Genomic DNA, 18,565 nt, shown 5'->3' with positions numbered 1-18,565 from the left:
CAAAAAAATTGCACAGGGTGCTCCTATGTATATTGTTAGACCTTGTGCGAGCTACTTAATCACAAAAGCCAGTGTTTGGGCTGCAGAAACTTTATGGATTATTAATCAGCATGTCAATTATCAGTAATGTTAATTCATATGTTTTCAGTTGTACATATGGCCTTTTAATATTGGCTCTTTTGTTGATCTTTTGAATTTTAAAGTAGCTTGGCTCTTTTAAGTATAAAAGGCTGCTGACCTCTGAACTGGAGTATAAACAACACAGACCGATTTCCCACTCGTCTTACACCGCTCTCACGCTCCTCTTCTCAGTGGGGTTTCCATCCTATTTCACACTATCTGCCCCTGGGCTGCAACTAGCTTCGCCTTTTTCATACGGCAAACAGAAACCTCTAAAAACCAGTTTCTGTTTGCCTCACGAAAAAGGCGAAGCTAGTTGCAGCCCCAGGGCAGATAGTGTGAAATCGGACAGAAGCCTTACTGAGAAGAGGAGTGTGAGAGTGGCGTAAGGCGAGTGGGAAATCAGTCACTGCTTTTTTCAGTCTAGTTTGAAGGCCTCCCACAAAAGAAGTCTTAAGTTTGAATGGTAAGGTGTGTAAGGACAGCATTCATCATTTCCTGGGGAACAGAATGCCACAATCTTTACATTTTTCACTTTTCATCTATTCACTGTCTTCTTGTGAGAAAAGTCATTATTATTCCCATTCAGATATAGAGAATGGTCTGAGGAAATCCAATTTGCCCAGCACAGCTCACTGAGCTTACAGTTTGGGTAAAGTTTAATTCAGAGAGCCAATTTACAATCCTCTCTCTTAGATTACAGTGGTCTGTTCTGACGCTTGTACCATATTACTCAGCATCCTTCAGGGAAGAACCCTGTGCCAAGAACTCATTAAGGTTCTAGACACAGTTTTACCATAGCACATACCCACACCTGGTCTCCACCAGTGGCTAGGGGAGTGCTGTCTTCTCTGCCATAAAGAACAAGAACTGTACTCTAGATTCTGGCTTGAGGACTTCTCACATCTCATTCCATCATCCATTTCTCACATTTTTAATTATAAAGATTTACAGTAAAATAATATTGCTGAAGCAAGGGAGGGGGAGAGAGAGAGCATGTTCATATCTGCATATTACAATTTACACTTGAAATAGCAGGCAAGTTTTCAAATTACTGAAATGAAGATAATGGCTACAAATATACTGTGGCTCTGTAACTAGTGCCCTCTTTTCACAGGCCTGTCACAAACACACAGGAAAATGGAAAGAAGAACAAGGGAACAATGGTAATTTGTTCCTATCCAAAGGGAGGGTGGGATAAGATAACCGTTCTCCTCTGCTGTTTCTTCACTGGTATGTAACTATCAATCAGATTGTTCTTGGGGCTGATGACCTGATATATTGCAGGCAATTTTTCCTGTTGTCATGGAAACTAGTGCTGCAGGGCACTTTCTCCTTTAACTAAAGGAAAGCTTTTTATTCTGTGCTGTAGGGAATCTTTTAGCAAATCTTATGTTTGTGCCACTGTTCTGAGTATAAATGTCCCATCTTGCATGCGTGGTCTAGCTACATTAGAATGCAGTTTCCAATTCACATCTCAGAAGCTGGTCAACTCAGAACCATAACTTGTAATCCAAACATAAGCTTGCTCAAATCCTCTAAACATTACTCTGAACTGAGCTTAAACACTATTTTGGAAAGGGATTCTGAAGTCGCTTTCACACAAACACCTGTAGAAGAGCAACAACTTTAGACTTATAACTTGCAAAGATGGTTGATGTGGAATAACATAGTGAAAACAGCTATTCTGAATTTGAACTCTGGTTTCTTCAGCAAATGATCTTATGGAGGCACAACTATGAACTGATGGAATGTCAAAGATTTGAAAAATGATGTGCATTTCTTCCCCACCACCACCACAAGGAAATGTAGCATTGGCACACCATGTCTGGAGGCATACGTTTGCACATTCATGCAAAGTGTGTGTGAGAGATTTCAAAAGCATTAGCATTACAGGTTTGTGGCACACACCAGTTGGAAGAACAAAATATTATTTCAGAGGCTGTTTTTAAAAGAAGCGTAAGACCTTTGAGATTCAATTAACTTTTCAGACATCATACATTTAAGCACTCAGGTCCCCAATTCAGGTCTTCCCCAGTTTTCTGTTCAGTCCTTGAAATAAGAACACCCACATATTCCCCCTCCAGGAACAGTACAGAACTCCCTCTCCAGGAATGCCCCCAAAAGTCCCCCACAGGGGCTTTTGGCATGGAAACAAAAGAAATTATTTACTGCTGTTGGCAATTCTCATTAAAAGTTTCTCTCTACAGTTTATTTGGGTTATTCATTTGCCATCCCACCAGGATAGGGATGCCAGTCCCCAGGTGGGAGTGAAGAATCCCGATTTCCTGTCCCCATAAGCGACCATTGGTGGCCACTCTTCTCCTTCCTGTCCTGCAATATTTAAAGGGCCCTCCAGCTGGAACAGAAGCATGTGGCCCACCAATCAGCTGGAGGGTCCTTTAAATCTTGCATGAGGGAAAGAGGGGGGCAGCTGCCAGCTGCACACCTGAACTCCAAGTGGTGAATTTGTTGTGGGAGTTTAGGTGTGCACGGCTTCCACTTCCTACAAACAGCATTTCAAACCCTTTAGATACTGTTTTACAAGAAGCAGGGACTGCGCACACTTGAACTCCAAGTTGCAGATTCACTGTTGGAGTTCAGCTGTGTGGGAAGCCAGTACCCAATGCGATGATGTCACTTCTGTGTGACATCACATTGAAGACATTCCCGCCCCCTCCAGGAATGTCCCCCAAATTCCCCGGGGGAGGAGGCAAGACCTGACATCCTTACACCAGGAACTGCTCAATATATTTAGGGCAGGCTGCTAAAGGCTCATTTGAAGTCTTGCATCACACCTTAATATTTTGTTTATGACTCAACAATGTCAAACTTTAAAAGGAAAACCTTCAACCAAAAGTGGCAATCTCAGCCTCCAGGACAGGACTTCTTCAAGGTTGAAGTTAGCACCCAACTTTTCACTCATATTAGTGCTAACTCCTCAATTCCTAAAACTGAACTCCCAAACGGAAAGAAATAATTTACTACTGTTGGCAATTCTTGTTAACAAACAACCAGAATAATATGAAAGCATGAAGTAGAAGCTACCTGTTCTGTAACTCTGTAAAGATCTGTTTATCTCCCTTGTTTGTGCTTTGGAGTGCTGCACAAACAAAAGCAGTCTGTTTAGTGGGCAAACTGCCTTCTGTTAGAAATGTTTGAAAAAATTATTGGTAGGACCTGCCCTGGTCCATTTTCCCTGAGCTGGTGTACTACGTTAGCTAAGAAATTCAAGAAGCATGCAGTCTTCTACTACGCTTGCTAGATGGCCTTAGACAAGTATTCTCTCTCAGCTTCAGTTACCCATCTACACAAAGCTGACTTATCCATTAGGCACAGTAGGCAGTGCCTAGAGAGCCCACAATACTTTCAGGGGCCCGTGAAAATGTTTTGAAGAAGAAAATTGAACTTTTAGGATATAAGAAAATGTTTTAATTTTTTTTCTCACAGTGGAAAAAATGAAATTTTAGGTTCTATGGTTTTGCCTAAAACAGGAAAAATATTGAAGTATTTAAAGTTATATCAAAAATAATTTTTAATATTGATGTCTTTATTGTGGGATGGGTCAACAAAGGCAAAAGTACCTAGGGCCCACGAAAGTCATAAAACAATATGGGCATAATACTGACCAAATTTACAAGGCTGTCATAGTTTTTACAAGGTAACATGAAGTGTGTTGAATGCTACAGAAAAGCTCAGTATTATAATCAAAATAAACTGTCCACAATTCTGCGCATAATGGAATTTTCAGACAAAATTAAATCACAGTCTAATGACCCCACCCAGGAAGCTCTGAGCAGCATACATAGCTTTCCCCCCTCCTCACTGCATCTTAACAACTTTGTGTCATAAATTAGGGAGAGAAGGAGCTTTTTGGTAGCTTAGGGATTTGAACCCAGGTCTTCCTAGTCCAGCGTTTTTAACTACACTACTGACCATTATGGGATGCTTTCCTAAAAATGTGAAAGCCTGGAAAACATATCACTCACCTCCCCCCACCATGTCTTCAGTCGGAAGAATGGGGAGAAAACCCCTTATGTAATAATTTTATTTTGTAATGAGTGAAATGCTTTTAAATACAAGGCTTGACTCAAATGTATAGCAATTTTTTTGGCAAAATTATCTATTATGCACAAGCAATCTATTATTAACATAAAATACATTTGAGCTACACACATACCAAGATAGCCTAACCAATGTAACTTGGAAATATTTGATATATTCAAAGTGAACTCAACAGCTTTGTTTTGCCTTTAGCAGAGAAGGTGAATGTTCCTTGATACTACTTGACCTGACAATTTGTACCAAGACAGTATTGGAAAGGTAAACAAACTTATTTTACTCTGGAGCCATCTGAGTTCCCATGTTGCAAAACACCATGTTATTCACTAAACTGCAGATAAATAGCAAAGACTGTGACTTGATTAAAGACCTGGAACTTATACTCACACAAACATCCTTCACAGCACTGACAAGATTCTACTTCAACTAAATCTGGCAAACTCTCCAAAGGTGTCTTAAAGGAAGACACTTTTTGAAGACATTTAAGCAAGAAACATATTGCTTAAATTAGCAACCAAATCCATTAAACACACATACACACGCACACTGTCAATTTGCCAGATCCCACAGAAATTAAGGACTGATGTCAGGAATATTTTCATTTGTTGTAAAATGCACCTCTAGAAACTGCAGATGCTACAACATGTGTACAGAATACAAATTAAGATGCCCTCCAACTGGAAGATCCACAGAGAAAATTAAACTAATTAATCAATCTACTATTGAGCAGCCTTCAGTAGTTCTAAGTAAGCAGTTTACAGAAATCCCCTTATGATGAGCAGGTACAGCCAGCCCAAGGAAGGCTGGGTGAGCATCATTCACTTAGAGGTCAGAAACAAAGGGAAATCATCCTTTGGAGGATGGGGGTGGTATACATGTGTAAGTGTGAATGTGTGTGTTAGACCACTACATTCTGTGTCACCCAGATGCTTATGCTGCTATACTCTAGCTGTTGGCTAAGTTATTTTGGATCAAAATGGTCTGCACTGCCATCTGTCACTCCTTCTGGCTGTTCCTGGCCATGCACGGCTTCTGCATATAACTTATTCTCATTTTGGCTTGCCTCAGTATTTACCCCTTGCTCCTGCTGGCTTGAGCTGGAATGGAAGGGTAGTCAGGCTAGTAAGCTTGCACCTGGGTATGCTTGCACTTGGCACAAATATTACAACAAGCCCAGCTCCTGTTATTGTAAAGAATACAAAAGCCAATTTCTGTTTGGACCAGAGGATCTGGAGAAAACTGCCCTACAAATTTTTAAGTCTTATCCATGACCTCTTGGAGATGAAAGGCCAACTTTAGAAATACACTTAAAGCTCAAAACTTCTCTAATCCAGTGAATGCTCGTGCATTTTTTTTAAACCACCAATTTCCCTGGCAGACTCTTTGTGTTTTTTTCCAATGCAGTTACTGAGAAGGATGCTCACAGAACAGAGAGATAAAGAACAGTGTGTGTTGGGTTGCTGTCAGTTCACATCTAAATCTCAACACTGCTTCAACATTCAAGCTGACAGTTCACTTCAGAACAGCAGAAATGGCACTATGAAATATACTCCAGATGCTTGGTGGCATTTTCCAGCACCAATCCAGTTTTGCTCTAAGCACCCAACCCAAAATTTTACAAGTAGTGCAAATCTGCCCTTCATTTGACCAAAATCAGTATAGAAATGCAACAACTGAAGTTCCTAAGGAATTTTTAGCATGACTTCACCCCCTCAAAAATTATCCAATGCATGGACTTCTTTAAAAATAAAAGTTCATTTGTTTTTGTGATCCCAGACAACACAAGGTTTGAAATGGAGAAGAGGGAACACTATCTTGAACAGTATTTATTCTGGACTTCTGAAGGTTTTCAAGCTTCCACCTTGTTTCCATTCAGCCAATTACAAAAGGCAACAAGCTATGCCAGAGATAAAAAGCAGAGAGGCAGAGGCATGCTGTGAATGAACTGCTCATCTAAAAACTATTCTTTAACTATTAGAATTCTACTTTAATGAAACCAAAATTACTTAAATTAGTTGTCCTTTAGTGCTAATGCAATGAAAACTCACTAGAAGAAGAACCAGTTTGAATACTTAACTCAGTTCAGATCTAATTGTTTCCTATTTGAGATGCTATATTACTGGCAGCCACCAAATCTCAGGGTCTTGAATTGTTATTGGATGCATCAGGCATTTTCTACAATAGCAATGTACTGATGTCTGTTATAAGCATCCAATACTACTCTGTATAGTAGTCCTCTCTTATCTAATTAAATCATATAACATTTGTACTCTAAAATCAGGACTTTATACTACTTTAGCCTTAGCAGCTGGATTACTTAGAGTCACTTTGATTATCATTAAGCAAACAGAAGTCACCTCTGCAATGAAACAAAATGACACACACACCCCAAATGTAACCTCAGAGATCTTAGCCTCATATTTAAGAGGGTTGTTTGGAGTCAGGGTATCATTGATTTCTGTCTTTCACATTCACCCCATGAAAAGAAAAAACTGCAAGAATTCATCTTTGCTTCCAGTAACACACACTGACATACACAGAATGCAGAGGTGGCTCAGCATGTTTCCTTCTGGTCAGTACCCTATTTTTGATTAAGCAACGCTGCTAGAAGGACTGAAGCACCTAATTGAATTGAGGCTGGAACATCACTAGCAATGGGTATTCAATTTCTCTTCCTGACCACCCTCTCTTGGCAGTGCCCAGCAACTTCCTGAAAATTTGGACTTGCTGCCATGACCATTATGCCACCATTGGCCTCTGTATCTCCCCCTCCATCTTACGTTCATGACCAGCCTGTACCTGCCACTCACATGAGGCCCAGCAAGAACATGTAATCTTTGGTCACTTGTACAATAGAAAGAGGCAAGTTGGTAGGAGAATAGAGGAAACATCCAGCTTGATCACATTATAGCCATAATGGAGAAAAGCAGTAAATAGCACAAGAAAGCTCAGAGAAATCGATCTGTTCAAACACTGGAAGCTTTCAGATCCTTGTTGCTAAATGCTTTGACTCAATCAAGGTGCTGCTTGGCACAGTATAATGTTGCCCTGCGAAATTTCTTTCTAATAAAAGTGATCCCAGTGACATCAGCTCTCAGTGATATGTACACTATCATTACTATTCTTGTTGATGGCATTCCTTCCAAAGCTCTATTTTCTGGTTACGTTTAGTTTATTTTAGTTACTTTATTTATAGTCTTGCCTTCTCATTGAGACTCAAGCAAACTACATAGTGTATGTTAATACAGTTTAACAGGATGAAACAGTCAGTAAGCAATGTAATAGGATTAGGATCTTAGAAATCTGAAACTGAGCAGACAAAGCTGAAACAAAGCATAAATGACATGTTAAATGATGCAGAACTTACATAGTAGGGTAATACATACAGCAACAATTGTATGTACAATGTGCAATGGCAGAGTTCACAATACCTTTCCCTTCATTAAAGCATCTTTCTGAACCATTTCATTCTAGTTCAGCCCCATTACCTGTGTAAAAATGCCCTCCTAAATAATTCAGTTTTGCATAGTTTATGGAATGTCAGCAGGCAGGTCATTCCATATGGTGGAGGGCACAACAGAAAACGTTTGTATATGGACAGCTGGTGATACTGCTCATTTGCAGGGTGGCCCTGCAAAAGGTCCTGCTCATATGAGTGAAGTTGTCACAGAGGAGCATGGGGGAGAGGCAGTCCTGCACATAAGGGTCCAAGGTCACGAAGGGCTTTGTATGCAATGGCCAATACTTTGTATTGAACTCAGTAACTGACAGGAAGACAACAGAGTGCCTGTAGAGTAGAAGTGATAAGTGTGCTCCACAGCTCCTGATAATAGATGAACTGCAGTATTCTGCATCAACTGAAACTTCCCAATTGGCTTGAAGCAGAGACCTATGTAAAGTGCATTACAGTATTCTACTCCCAATTTCACCATGTCATTGATCCAAGTGGCTAAATCAGTCAAGTAAGTGTAAGGGACCAATCTTCTGAGCTAAAATGAAGTGGAAGAAAGCATTTTTTTACAGCTACATTTATTTGCTTCTCTAGCAATAATGCTGCATCCACTATGATTCCCGGGCTCTTAACAGAAAGAAGTACTTTTCTCCCTTTCTCACAAAGCAAGAACTCTTGGACACTCAATGAAATTGCTGACCTGGTGGGTTAGAACAGATAAAAGGAAGCACTTCTCCACCCAAAGGGTGATTAACACATGGAATTCACTGCCACAGGAGGTGGCGGCGGCTACAAGCATAGCCAGCTTCAAGAAGGGGTTGGATAAGCATATGGAGCAGAGGTCCATCAGTGGCTATTAGCCACAGTGTATTGTTGGAACTCTGTCTGGGGCAGTGATGCTCTGTTTTCTTGGTGCTTTTAACCTGGGATTTTTCTTGGCCTTCAGTTTTCAGACTTCAGTGGAAACTGAGTCCACAGAAGTTGAGTGGGGGTTAATGACCCCTTCAATTTCTTGTTACTGCAAGAAATCTGTAGGTAATGTGTATTTAGCTTGGTTAAACTGTATTACTTTTCATCTGAACATCTATGTGCTGTTGTTGTGTGCCTTCCCTATATTTTGTTTTTACCCTTTTCTCACCACTTTTTTGAGTCCAATTACCCTTTTCCTTTCCCCCTTCTCTTTTATAATAAACTTTTAAAAAGAATTTTTGGTACAATTTTAGTACAATTAATCTCCCTGGGATATTTCTTAAAATATCTTCCCCTAGATAGCATGGGCCCTACATAGTTGATTATAAAGGTATGTCTTCAGGTTTCTGCCCTGTCACTTTGTTATTGTTCTAGTACTGCTCTGGAAGAGTGCCTGCTCAGTAAGTCAGTTTAGATGTTCCAAAGAGACACTATGTGGTGGCAGCTGGTTACCAGGGTGCTTTTTAGGGAACCCCAGGTGTGTGTGTGTATGGAGGGAAGGGTTTCAAGGAAAGACACCATTTCCCCATTCCTACAGAATCAGTACTGGAATGCTGTGTTCTTTCCTTTACAACAGGTGGACACCACATTATATACTAATTCAAGCTTCTAAACAGTCTTCACAGGAGGTCCAAAGTAAGGCACATTGACGTAGACAAACTGGAGGTTACCACTGCAAGAATGACTGTGGCCAAGTCCTTGTGAAGACAGGGAGAATTTCATCTGGCTCTCCAACCAAAGTCAGTCAAGGGCCACCACTACCTGCGTATCCTGTAGAAAAGTCTCTTGTTTAAAGGCATATCTTCCCCCCACCACTGGATTTCCCTTTTTTTGGGGGGGGGGGAGACGCATTTCAAGGGGCAAACGGTTAAGGCCCCCACCCCAGCCTCTAACCCCACAGCACTGAGAATTGTTGATGAACATCACCTGATTAATCAGTCTATAACTGCAGAACCTGCTGTATTCTCAATATTTTTCACTGAAGAGATTAATGATAAAACAAATCTATTATCACAAGAAAACAAATCTGCATTAATTCCCATAGGGTACAGCCAGACTATTTTTAGAAGCATGAATAAAACATGCAAAATGAAAGCCTTTACTCTGAAATAGTTAGGCCCACAACATCTGGAAGATAAAAACATTCTTCTCAAGTCCAGGTCACATAAAAGTTGAATCATTCACACAGTTAAAGGATCTGAAGAGTCCTGAAGGTTAAATTAAACATTCTCCTCTAAGGATTCTCTTCCTATTAACCTCCCCAGGAGTAACGGACATTGAGATTTTAATGTTACAGCCAGCATGTCTGCATAATACATGCTGTTCAGTTGTGTTAAGTAATAGTTTGACAAAACAACCCAGGAAGTTCACGAAATTAAGCCAAATCAATACGATACAGAATATTAACTCCAAAGCAGAAGTATGAGAATCTATTAAATACCAAATGTGAAACCAAAGCTATAAAATTACAACATAAATTTCTGCCATCTAGCATTAAATATACAATAATAGGATGTGGTCAATACAAAATTTTGATTTTTCAAATGTTTATATTGCCCATTTGGGTTCATTGTCCTCTTTACAACTGATAGGGAGCCATTTATGGAAGTCTCACTGAAGAGGTTCTGAATTAATCACATACATATCACTTCCACTCTACAGTCACTCCATTGGCTGCCTATCAGTTTCTGTTCAATTCAAGGTGCTGCTGACTATCATATACAAAACCCTTCATGGCCTTGGACCTTCATATTCGCTGCAAGACTGCCTCTCCCACATGCACCATCATGACAGCTTCACTCATATGAGCAGGGACTTTCAAATCATACAAGGCAGAACTGAGCCCATTGCGAGAGATGAAACTCAGGGTACACAGCAGAGCAGAATGCCTCAAGATCCAATTACTGAACATAAATTGGTGAATTATTACAGATTGAGATATGGGAGAAGGGAAATAATAGGGAATAAATCAGCTCTTAAAGCTTTTGAGTCAATGTTTATAATACATTAATAATAATACATTTTATTTATATCCCACCCTCCCTGCCGAAGCAGGCTCAGGGCGGTCTTAGGCACTAGGTGAAGATCTTTCTTTTCCCCGAGGCTTTGGGTTGGTTTGTTGATTTTGTCCTTACATCTCATTTGCCACAATTGTTGCATATTAACTTGATATTAATCCATATGCTACTTTTTTGTTGGTTCTATTCTACATTGGTTTTTAGTGATACAAGTTTTTGTTTTAGAGAGTTATTCCACCTTTGTTAAAGCTTGTTTTTTTATATTATTTTGGGGGTTTTGCTTTAATTCTGAAAACCTTCTTGAAAGCCACTGGATGAGAGTTCTGGTCTATAAAATTGTCCAAGGGAGACAAATGAAAGAAGCATGAGTTTGCCCTTCTTTGCCCCCAAAACAGATGCATGGACAAAAATAGATGCATGGACAAAAGTATCCCTGTTTAAACATGACAGAAACCACCAACAGGTTTCCAAATGGCAGCATTACACAATATTAGCCCTAATTTGCAAAAGTGTCCCTAAGTTCCTAGGGAAACTGAAAATGTATTCAGCCTTTTGAAAAAGGCTCATTAGTACATCTTACCTGTGCCAGAGATACTGTGGTCCCCTTCTTCATCTCTGAGGAAGTATCACTGAGTTTACCACTTCTGTTACTTGCATTGCATTTAAAACAAGTCCATCTCATCTGTCCCTTTGAGTCAATGCCACAGTCCTTACTCAGGAGACAGAGCGAGTGATACAAGTGACCACAGCTGAAAAACAAAACAGATTACACATATTATATAATATACACATAGGTAGCCAAGCATATATAGGTATATGTATAGGTATACCTATATATATATATAGGTAGCCAAGAGCCCATTTGGGAATGGGTGGGCTATAAATTAAAAATAATAAATAAATAATATACAACACAGCATATTAGTACTTACCAAGTATTTACCAAACTAGGTGTTGGATCCCACAGACTCAGACCAGAGGACTAGCTGTGGGGCTGAGACGTATCGGAATTGAGGGGTGCGAGTCCTGGAAGATAGCTAGTGTGAAAGGGTCTGTGAGGGAGAATACTGACATCAGTCAGGAGTTCTCTATGTGTGTGTCGAAGACTGATTGAAGTTTGTTATTTATATGATTTGGCACTGCCTAAGTTAGGGAAAAACATCTGAAGAAACAGCATTCTGAGTGCCCGGAAGGCACCGACAGCCTGTGTGAAGTAGAGCCTAGTGGGACTCTGAAACCTGCCTGGTTATTGTTTATTTTTAAAGATCTTCTGCCAAAGTTGTGTTATATTTTACCTCAGCCTGATTAATCTCTACTCTCTGTAATTGATTCATTCTGCCAACCAGCTGCCAACTGATTTGCCTTTTAATATTGAACAGTTATAATCAATATTATTTCATCCCTCTCCCTTGACTTTTGTTCCTTAATAAATATTTTGTGGTTTTTGCCTTTAAAACCGTTTGGTGCCAGTTATTAATAGTTCTGACAAGATTTCTGGAAGTGTGACTGAGGGAAGGAGGGAAGGTGACCGAGGAGAAATTTAAAGTGGTCGCCCTCCCGAGTAAAACCTCTGACCGGCTCCCTCACAGGTGCTATCTATTTGCAGACCTTTCCCATATTCCCTCCTTCCAGAAGCCATTCCTATTCTTGGAAAGTTTATTCCCAAAATTGTAAGACCTGTGTGGTTTAACAGCCATTCTGGTCAGGAGGCTGCAATGGGGAAGGGAATGAAATCACCCTGTCTCTTCCATAAGTGGTACCCAGGGCTTTTTTTGTATCAGGAACTCCTTTGCATATTAGGCCACATACCCCTGATGTAGCCAATCCTCCAAGAACTTACAGAGCTCTTAGTAGAGGGCCTACTGTAAGCTTCAGGAGGATTGGCTACATCAGGGGGGTGCGGTCTAATATGCAAAGGAGTTCCTGATACAAAAAAAGCCCTGGTGGTACCATACTGTCAGAAGAGAGAAAGTAAACTCACTGCTATAGCTTCATGAACTGTGTGGCTATTAGACAGTAAGGCACCTCAGCATTAATGGAGATTATCTTTATCCCATGGTTCTCCAGTCAGCTGTTCCCCCAAATCCTCTATTTCTACTATCCACTTCAAGAGATAGAACCATAATAATCAGTACAACACAAAAACAGCTTTCTTAAAGTATGCTTTATTAGCTTTTCAAAGAAAACAAGTCACTGCCAAGAAGCAAGATCTGTTAATATTTATTATTTTAATGTTTAATTATTTTGTTTTAAAGATGCTAGTCCGGCTTGTTAGCTGCCCTAAGCCCGTTCATGGGGAGGGTGGGATATAAATGGAACGAATTATTATTATTTATTTATTATTTTCAATTTATAGCCCACCCATTCCCAAATGGGCTCTGGGTGGGTAACAACAATCAATAATACAAGATTAAAATCAAATACATATAATAAAACAATATACGAGTGAGCCAATCGGCGGTAGCGGTGAGCCGGCAGTGTGAGAAGGGGCAGGACGGCAGGAACCAAAGGAGGCAAGCAGCGACCGAGGCAAGCGGCGAGCGGTGATAGTTAGCTGGATGCCTCTGCTCCTGGTGTGGGGGCAATTTGAGAACTGGCCCCAGTTGCAGAGACCTGAGAACCGGTCCCAGCTGCAGCGACTTGAATTTTGGCTCAAGTTACAAGTGCTGGCCGAGCGAGGACTGCCTGCACGCTGGCTGTACTTCGCCTGTTGCTGGGCCGGGACAGAGCACATTGGCAGCCTGAGAGTTTTGGGTGAGTCTCAACGTGCCCTAGGCTCACTGTGGCAGTGCTTACAGGACGGTCCCAAGGACCATATTGTCTAGAACAACTGACAATCAGACGCTTAGAACTACCTGAATTCGCTGCTTGTACTTTAAGACACTTGTGCTTTAAAACACTGCACCAGCACTTTAAAACATCTTAAAATATTCTGGATTATACCAAAAACACTACTGGGTGCTCTGGCACTTTAACATCCCTTGCACTACAGTTTGCACTCCAGCTGCTGGAATAACTGCTCAATCACCAGCACTTTAAGAACTACCTTAACCAGCATATTCATCTGCTGGTTTAATATCAATTTTTGTTGCTAACTTGTTCAATTCCAGTGCTGCTATATTCTTAATTTTTTTTCTTTTTCCTTCTCTAAATTGGATATGAATTAGAACATATGATCTAATTGAGAAAACTGTTATCTGCTAAACTAGATACTGTTTAAATTGCTAATTGATTGGGTAGATAAGGGAGAGGTGGGGTTTAATATTGATTATATTAATTAGTAAAAATAGAAGTATTAAAATTGTTATTAATTTTGCAAATTGATTAAGTGTTGTGGGAGGGGGGAGGGAAGGTCAATTTTTTTTTGTTTAAATTGTCTTTAAATTAATTGGCAAAAGGGAAAGTTAGCAGTAGGATACTGTATACATTAGAGATTAGAGATAAGGCAGTATAGAGTGCTGGATTGATGTAATAGTGCTGTACTCTATTACATCTTGATTGGTCTGAGGCTCTGAAGAAGATGAAGAAGAAGATATTGGATTTATATCCCGCCCTCCACTCCGAAGAGTCTCAGAGCGGCTCACAATCTCCTTTACCTTCCTCCCCCACAACAGACACCCTGTGAGGTGGGTGGGGCTGGAGAGGGCTCTCACAGCAGCTGCCCTTTCAAGGACAACCTCTGCCAGGGCTATGGCTGACCCAAGGCCATGCTAGCAGGTGCAAGTGGAGGAGTGGGGAATCAAACCCGGTTCTCCCAGATAAGAGTCCGCACACTTAACCACTACACCAAACTGGCTCTCTGGTGGAGACCATTAGTGTGAGATGACTCAACTGGGGATCCCGGTGCTCCTGGGGAGGGGTAAGTACAGCGGTGGGAACAGGCGTCAAGATGCCAGAATGCTTGGCCTCCTTCCAGCCTGCATCCCTTCCCAACGGTTGCAAGCAGTGGGGTCAAGTTGAAACATCCACCTCCAACATTGGTGTTGTGCAATGCTAGGTTCATTAATAATAAGACCTCTGTCTTGCAGGATTTCCTGCTAGAGCAGAATATGGACCTAGCTTGACTGAGACCTGGGTGTAAGACAGGGAGACAGTTGCTCTTTCCCAAGTAGCTCCTCCCGGATTCTTGGTCCTTTACCAAGCATGGACTAGCGAACGGTGGGGGGTGGGGAGAGGAATAGTGATGTTCATCCGGGAGGCTTACTCCTTCCAGGCACTCCCGGCTCCAGGGATCACCGGAATTGAATGTACCGGTCTGATGGTTGAGGAATAAGAGAGTTTGGCTATTTGGCTGGTGTACCAACCGCCCTCTGCACCAGCTAATGCCCTGCTGGCCCTTGTGGAGACCATAGCAGGCTGGGCAGTGGAACACCCTAGACTTCTGGTCCTGGGTGACTTCAATGTCCATGCTGATGACATGGGCTCCACATTGGCGTTGGGCCTGGTGTCATCCATGGCGGCACTGGAACTCTCTCATTATGTAACAACTCCCACCCATCAGGCTGGACGCATTTTGGATTTGATCTTTGCAGTGGGAATGACAGTGGATCGTATTACTGCTGATAATGTGCCATGGTCGGACCACTATGCCCTGAAGGCCTGCTTGAATATCCCGCTCCAACCCTGTTTGGGCAGTGGGTGTATTTTAGCCCACTCACAGAGCCAAATGGACCCTATGCGGTTCCAGATGGCTCTTCGGGATCCTTGGCTCACTGGCAGTTCTCTAGATGAGCTTGTGGAGACCTGGCATAGCAGGCTTGCCGTGACCATTGCTTGCCGTGATCTGTACAAAGCTGGTGCCCTGGTATATGCCAGGGCTACAGCAGATGAAACGGAGGCTCAGACAGCTAGAGAGGCAGTGGCGTCAAGCCCACGACAAAGTGACAAGAACAGCTAATAGGTCGTATATGAGAACCTATGAGGTGACAGTCAAGGCCGCTAAGAAAATATATCTTATGACCATGATTGCATCTGCGAACTCACGCCCAGCACAATTACCGTATTTTCCGGACGATTAGACGCACCGGATCATAAGACGCACCTTCGTCTACGTGTGCAAATGGCCATCTTCGGTGGAAGACAAGCGGCGAGATCGCTCCCTCCACCCCCATCGCCAACCCAGCACTTTGCAGGGAGCGATCTCGCTGCTTGTCTCCCAGCCAGGCGTGCTTGCCCTGCGCTTGCGTGCCCGGCTGGGAGACAAGCGGCGAGATCGCTCCCTGCAAAGTGCTGGGTTGGCGATGGGGGCGGAGGGAGCGATCTCACCGCTTGTCTTCCAGCCAGGCGTGCTTGCCCCGCGCTTGCGTGCCTGGCTGGGAGACAAGCGGCGAGATCGCTCCCTCTGCCCCCATCGCCAACCCAGCACTTTGCAGGGAGCGATCTCGCTGCTTGTCTCCCAGCCAGGCGTGCTTGCCCTGCGCTTGCGTGCCCGGCTGGGAGACAAGCGGCGAGATCGCTCCCTGCAAAGTGCTGGGTTGGCGATGGGGGCGGAGGGAGCGATCTCACCGCTTGTCTTCCAGCCAGGCGTGCTTGCCCCGCGCTTGCGTGCCTGGCTGGGAGACAAGCGGCGAGATCGCTCCCTCTGCCCCCATCGCCAACCCAGCACTTTGCAGGGAGCGATCTCGCCGCTTGTCTCCCAGCCAGGCACGCAAGCGCGGGGCAAGCACGCCTGGCTGGGAGACAAGCAGCGAGATCGCTCCCTGCAAAGTGCTGGGTTGGCGATGGGGGCGGAGGGAGCGATCTCGCCGCTTGTCTCCCGGGGGCTGCAGGCCCCTCCCCCCCTCATCTTTTAGTATTCGGACCATAAGACGCACGCACTTTCCCCCCCACTTTTTTTTGGGGGGGGGTGCGTCTTATGGTCCGAAAAATACGGTATTTAGGATAATCCAGTCTTTAACTACCCTACCACAGGGTATACCAAATGCTAGTAAATTGGATATTGGCTGTGATGCATTTGCATTTTTTTTCACAGATAAAGCCCTTTCACTCCGCCGTGACCTCCCTGCCACCTTGGAAACAGTAAATGAACTCGAGGCCCCGAGCACGTCTCCTAGTCAAGTTTTGGATTCTTTCACTCCACTCAGCCTAGAAGAAGTTGACAGAGTACTCTCCACTGTGCACCCAACCACCTGTAGGTTGGGTCCATGCCCCTCTTGGCTAATAAAAGCTGGCTGAGAGGAGCTTCGGGTTCCTCTAAGGGAAATTGTCAACAGGTCCCTTCTTGAAGGAACCTTCCCCTAGCCTCTAAAAGAGGCAGTGGTTTGTCCCCTTTTTAAAAAGCCATCTTTGGACTCTGCTGAATTGGCTAATTACTGGCCACTGTCTAACTTGCCATTCTTAGGAAAGATTATTGAAAGGGCTGTGGCAGTGCTGCTTCAGAGTTTTCTGGATGATGCTTCCGCGCTTAATCCTCATCAATCTGGTTTTCTCCCGGGTCACGGGATGGAGATGGTTCTGATCGTCCTCACAGATGACCTCCAGAGGCACCTGGACAGAGGTGCTCGGCAGTGCTGATGCTGTTAGACCGGTTGCCAGCGTTCGACACGGTCGCCTCGCCACCGCTGGGATTCAGGGTTCGGCCTTGAACTGGCTTCCTTCCTTCCTCCAGGGTCAGGGACAGAGGGTAGCGCTAGGAGATGAACTATCCCAATTATATCCACTTATATGTGGTGTGCCGCAGGGAGCGGTTCTTTCTCCGATGGTAGCATCTACATGTGCCCCCTCGCCCAGGTTGTCCAGAGGTATGGGCTGGGTTGACACCAGTATATGGATGACACCCAGCTCTATATGCTGATGGGTGGCCAGTCTGACTCCACCCTGGAAGATCTGTCCACAGCATTGCATGCTGTGGCAGGCTGGCTCAGGCTGAGTAGACTGAAATTAAATTCAACGAAGACAGAGGTATCTGAGTCACTGTGGTCCGGGACCGGAGGTCTGTTTACTGACCCTTGACAGAGCCCAGCTCCCGCTGGCGCCCAAGGTTAAAAGATTAGGGGTGCTCTTGGATCCTTCTTTATCAATGGAGGCCCAAGTAGCTACCACTGCTAAGTCAGCCTTTTACCATCTGCGGATAGCAAAGCAGTTGGTCCCCTTTCTCAAACGCGACGGCAACAGTGATCCATGCGATGGTCATCTCGAGACTGGATTACTGCAATGCTCTCTACATGGGGCTGCCCTTGTCCCAAATCAGACGACTTCAACTGGTGCAGAATGCTGCAGCCAGGCTGTTACTGGGCGTTCCTCTATGAGAACACATTCAGCCTGTGCTGAAAGCTCTGCACTGGCTTCCGATAGGGCACTGGATTTGCTTCAAGGTGCTGGTCATTACCTTTAAAGTCCTATATGGCCAGGGTCCTGCATACCTTAGGGACCGCCTTTCCCTGCACATGCCCCAGCGAGCACTTCGATCAGGGTCTCAAAACCTGTTGACAGTCCCCAGCGTCAGAGAAGCGAGGCTCAAAACAATGAGAGCCAGAGCCTTTTCTGTTGCTGCCCCTAGCTGATGGAATGAGTTGCCGGAGGAGGTTAAGGCCCTGCGAGAGCTTTCACAGTTCTGCAGGGCCTGCAAAATGGCACTCTTCTGCCAGGCATTTACATTATGGTAACATCTGCAGCAATGGGACTGACCAATAAGAACACCACCAATGGCCTATCTCATCACACTATGGCGATCCTGAGACCTCTGAGTACAGCTAACCACCAGAAATTAATCGCCGCCTGAAACTATTGATAGTAGCACATGCAAATGTCTTAGCAATTGTTTTTATGTTTTTATTGTTGTCTATTTTACCGGACACACTAATGTGCTTGCGTTGACCCTCGGTTTGTGAGCTGTCTTGAGCCTGCCTTCAGCAGAGAGAGCAGGATATAAATTAAATAAATAAATATACAATTTAAAAGTAATATAACCAAGGCTCTTTTTCTAGCAGGAGCTCCTCTGCATATT

At 43.4% G+C, this 18,565-nt stretch overlaps 1 protein-coding gene across 4 annotated transcripts in view; it reads right to left on the bottom strand.

Moving 5' to 3' along the window:
* The window catches only part of VPS8 (VPS8 subunit of CORVET complex), a 128,790-nt gene that overhangs the window by 3,166 nt on the left and 107,059 nt on the right, over positions 1-18,565 (bottom strand). For all 4 annotated transcript variants that reach the window (XM_060242003.1, XM_060242004.1, XM_060242006.1 and 1 more), the window contains one exon: positions 11,201-11,369. In XM_060242003.1, the coding sequence (XP_060097986.1) occupies positions 11,201-11,369 (169 nt within the window). The remainder of the gene's footprint in view (positions 1-11,200; positions 11,370-18,565) is intronic.

This window comes from Heteronotia binoei, chromosome 6 (assembly GCF_032191835.1).
Source record: "Heteronotia binoei isolate CCM8104 ecotype False Entrance Well chromosome 6, APGP_CSIRO_Hbin_v1, whole genome shotgun sequence".
Classification (NCBI taxonomy): domain Eukaryota; kingdom Metazoa; phylum Chordata; class Lepidosauria; order Squamata; family Gekkonidae; genus Heteronotia; species Heteronotia binoei.
The sequence above is the reverse complement of the archived record's forward strand: the minus strand, read 5'-3'. Positions and strand labels throughout refer to the sequence as shown.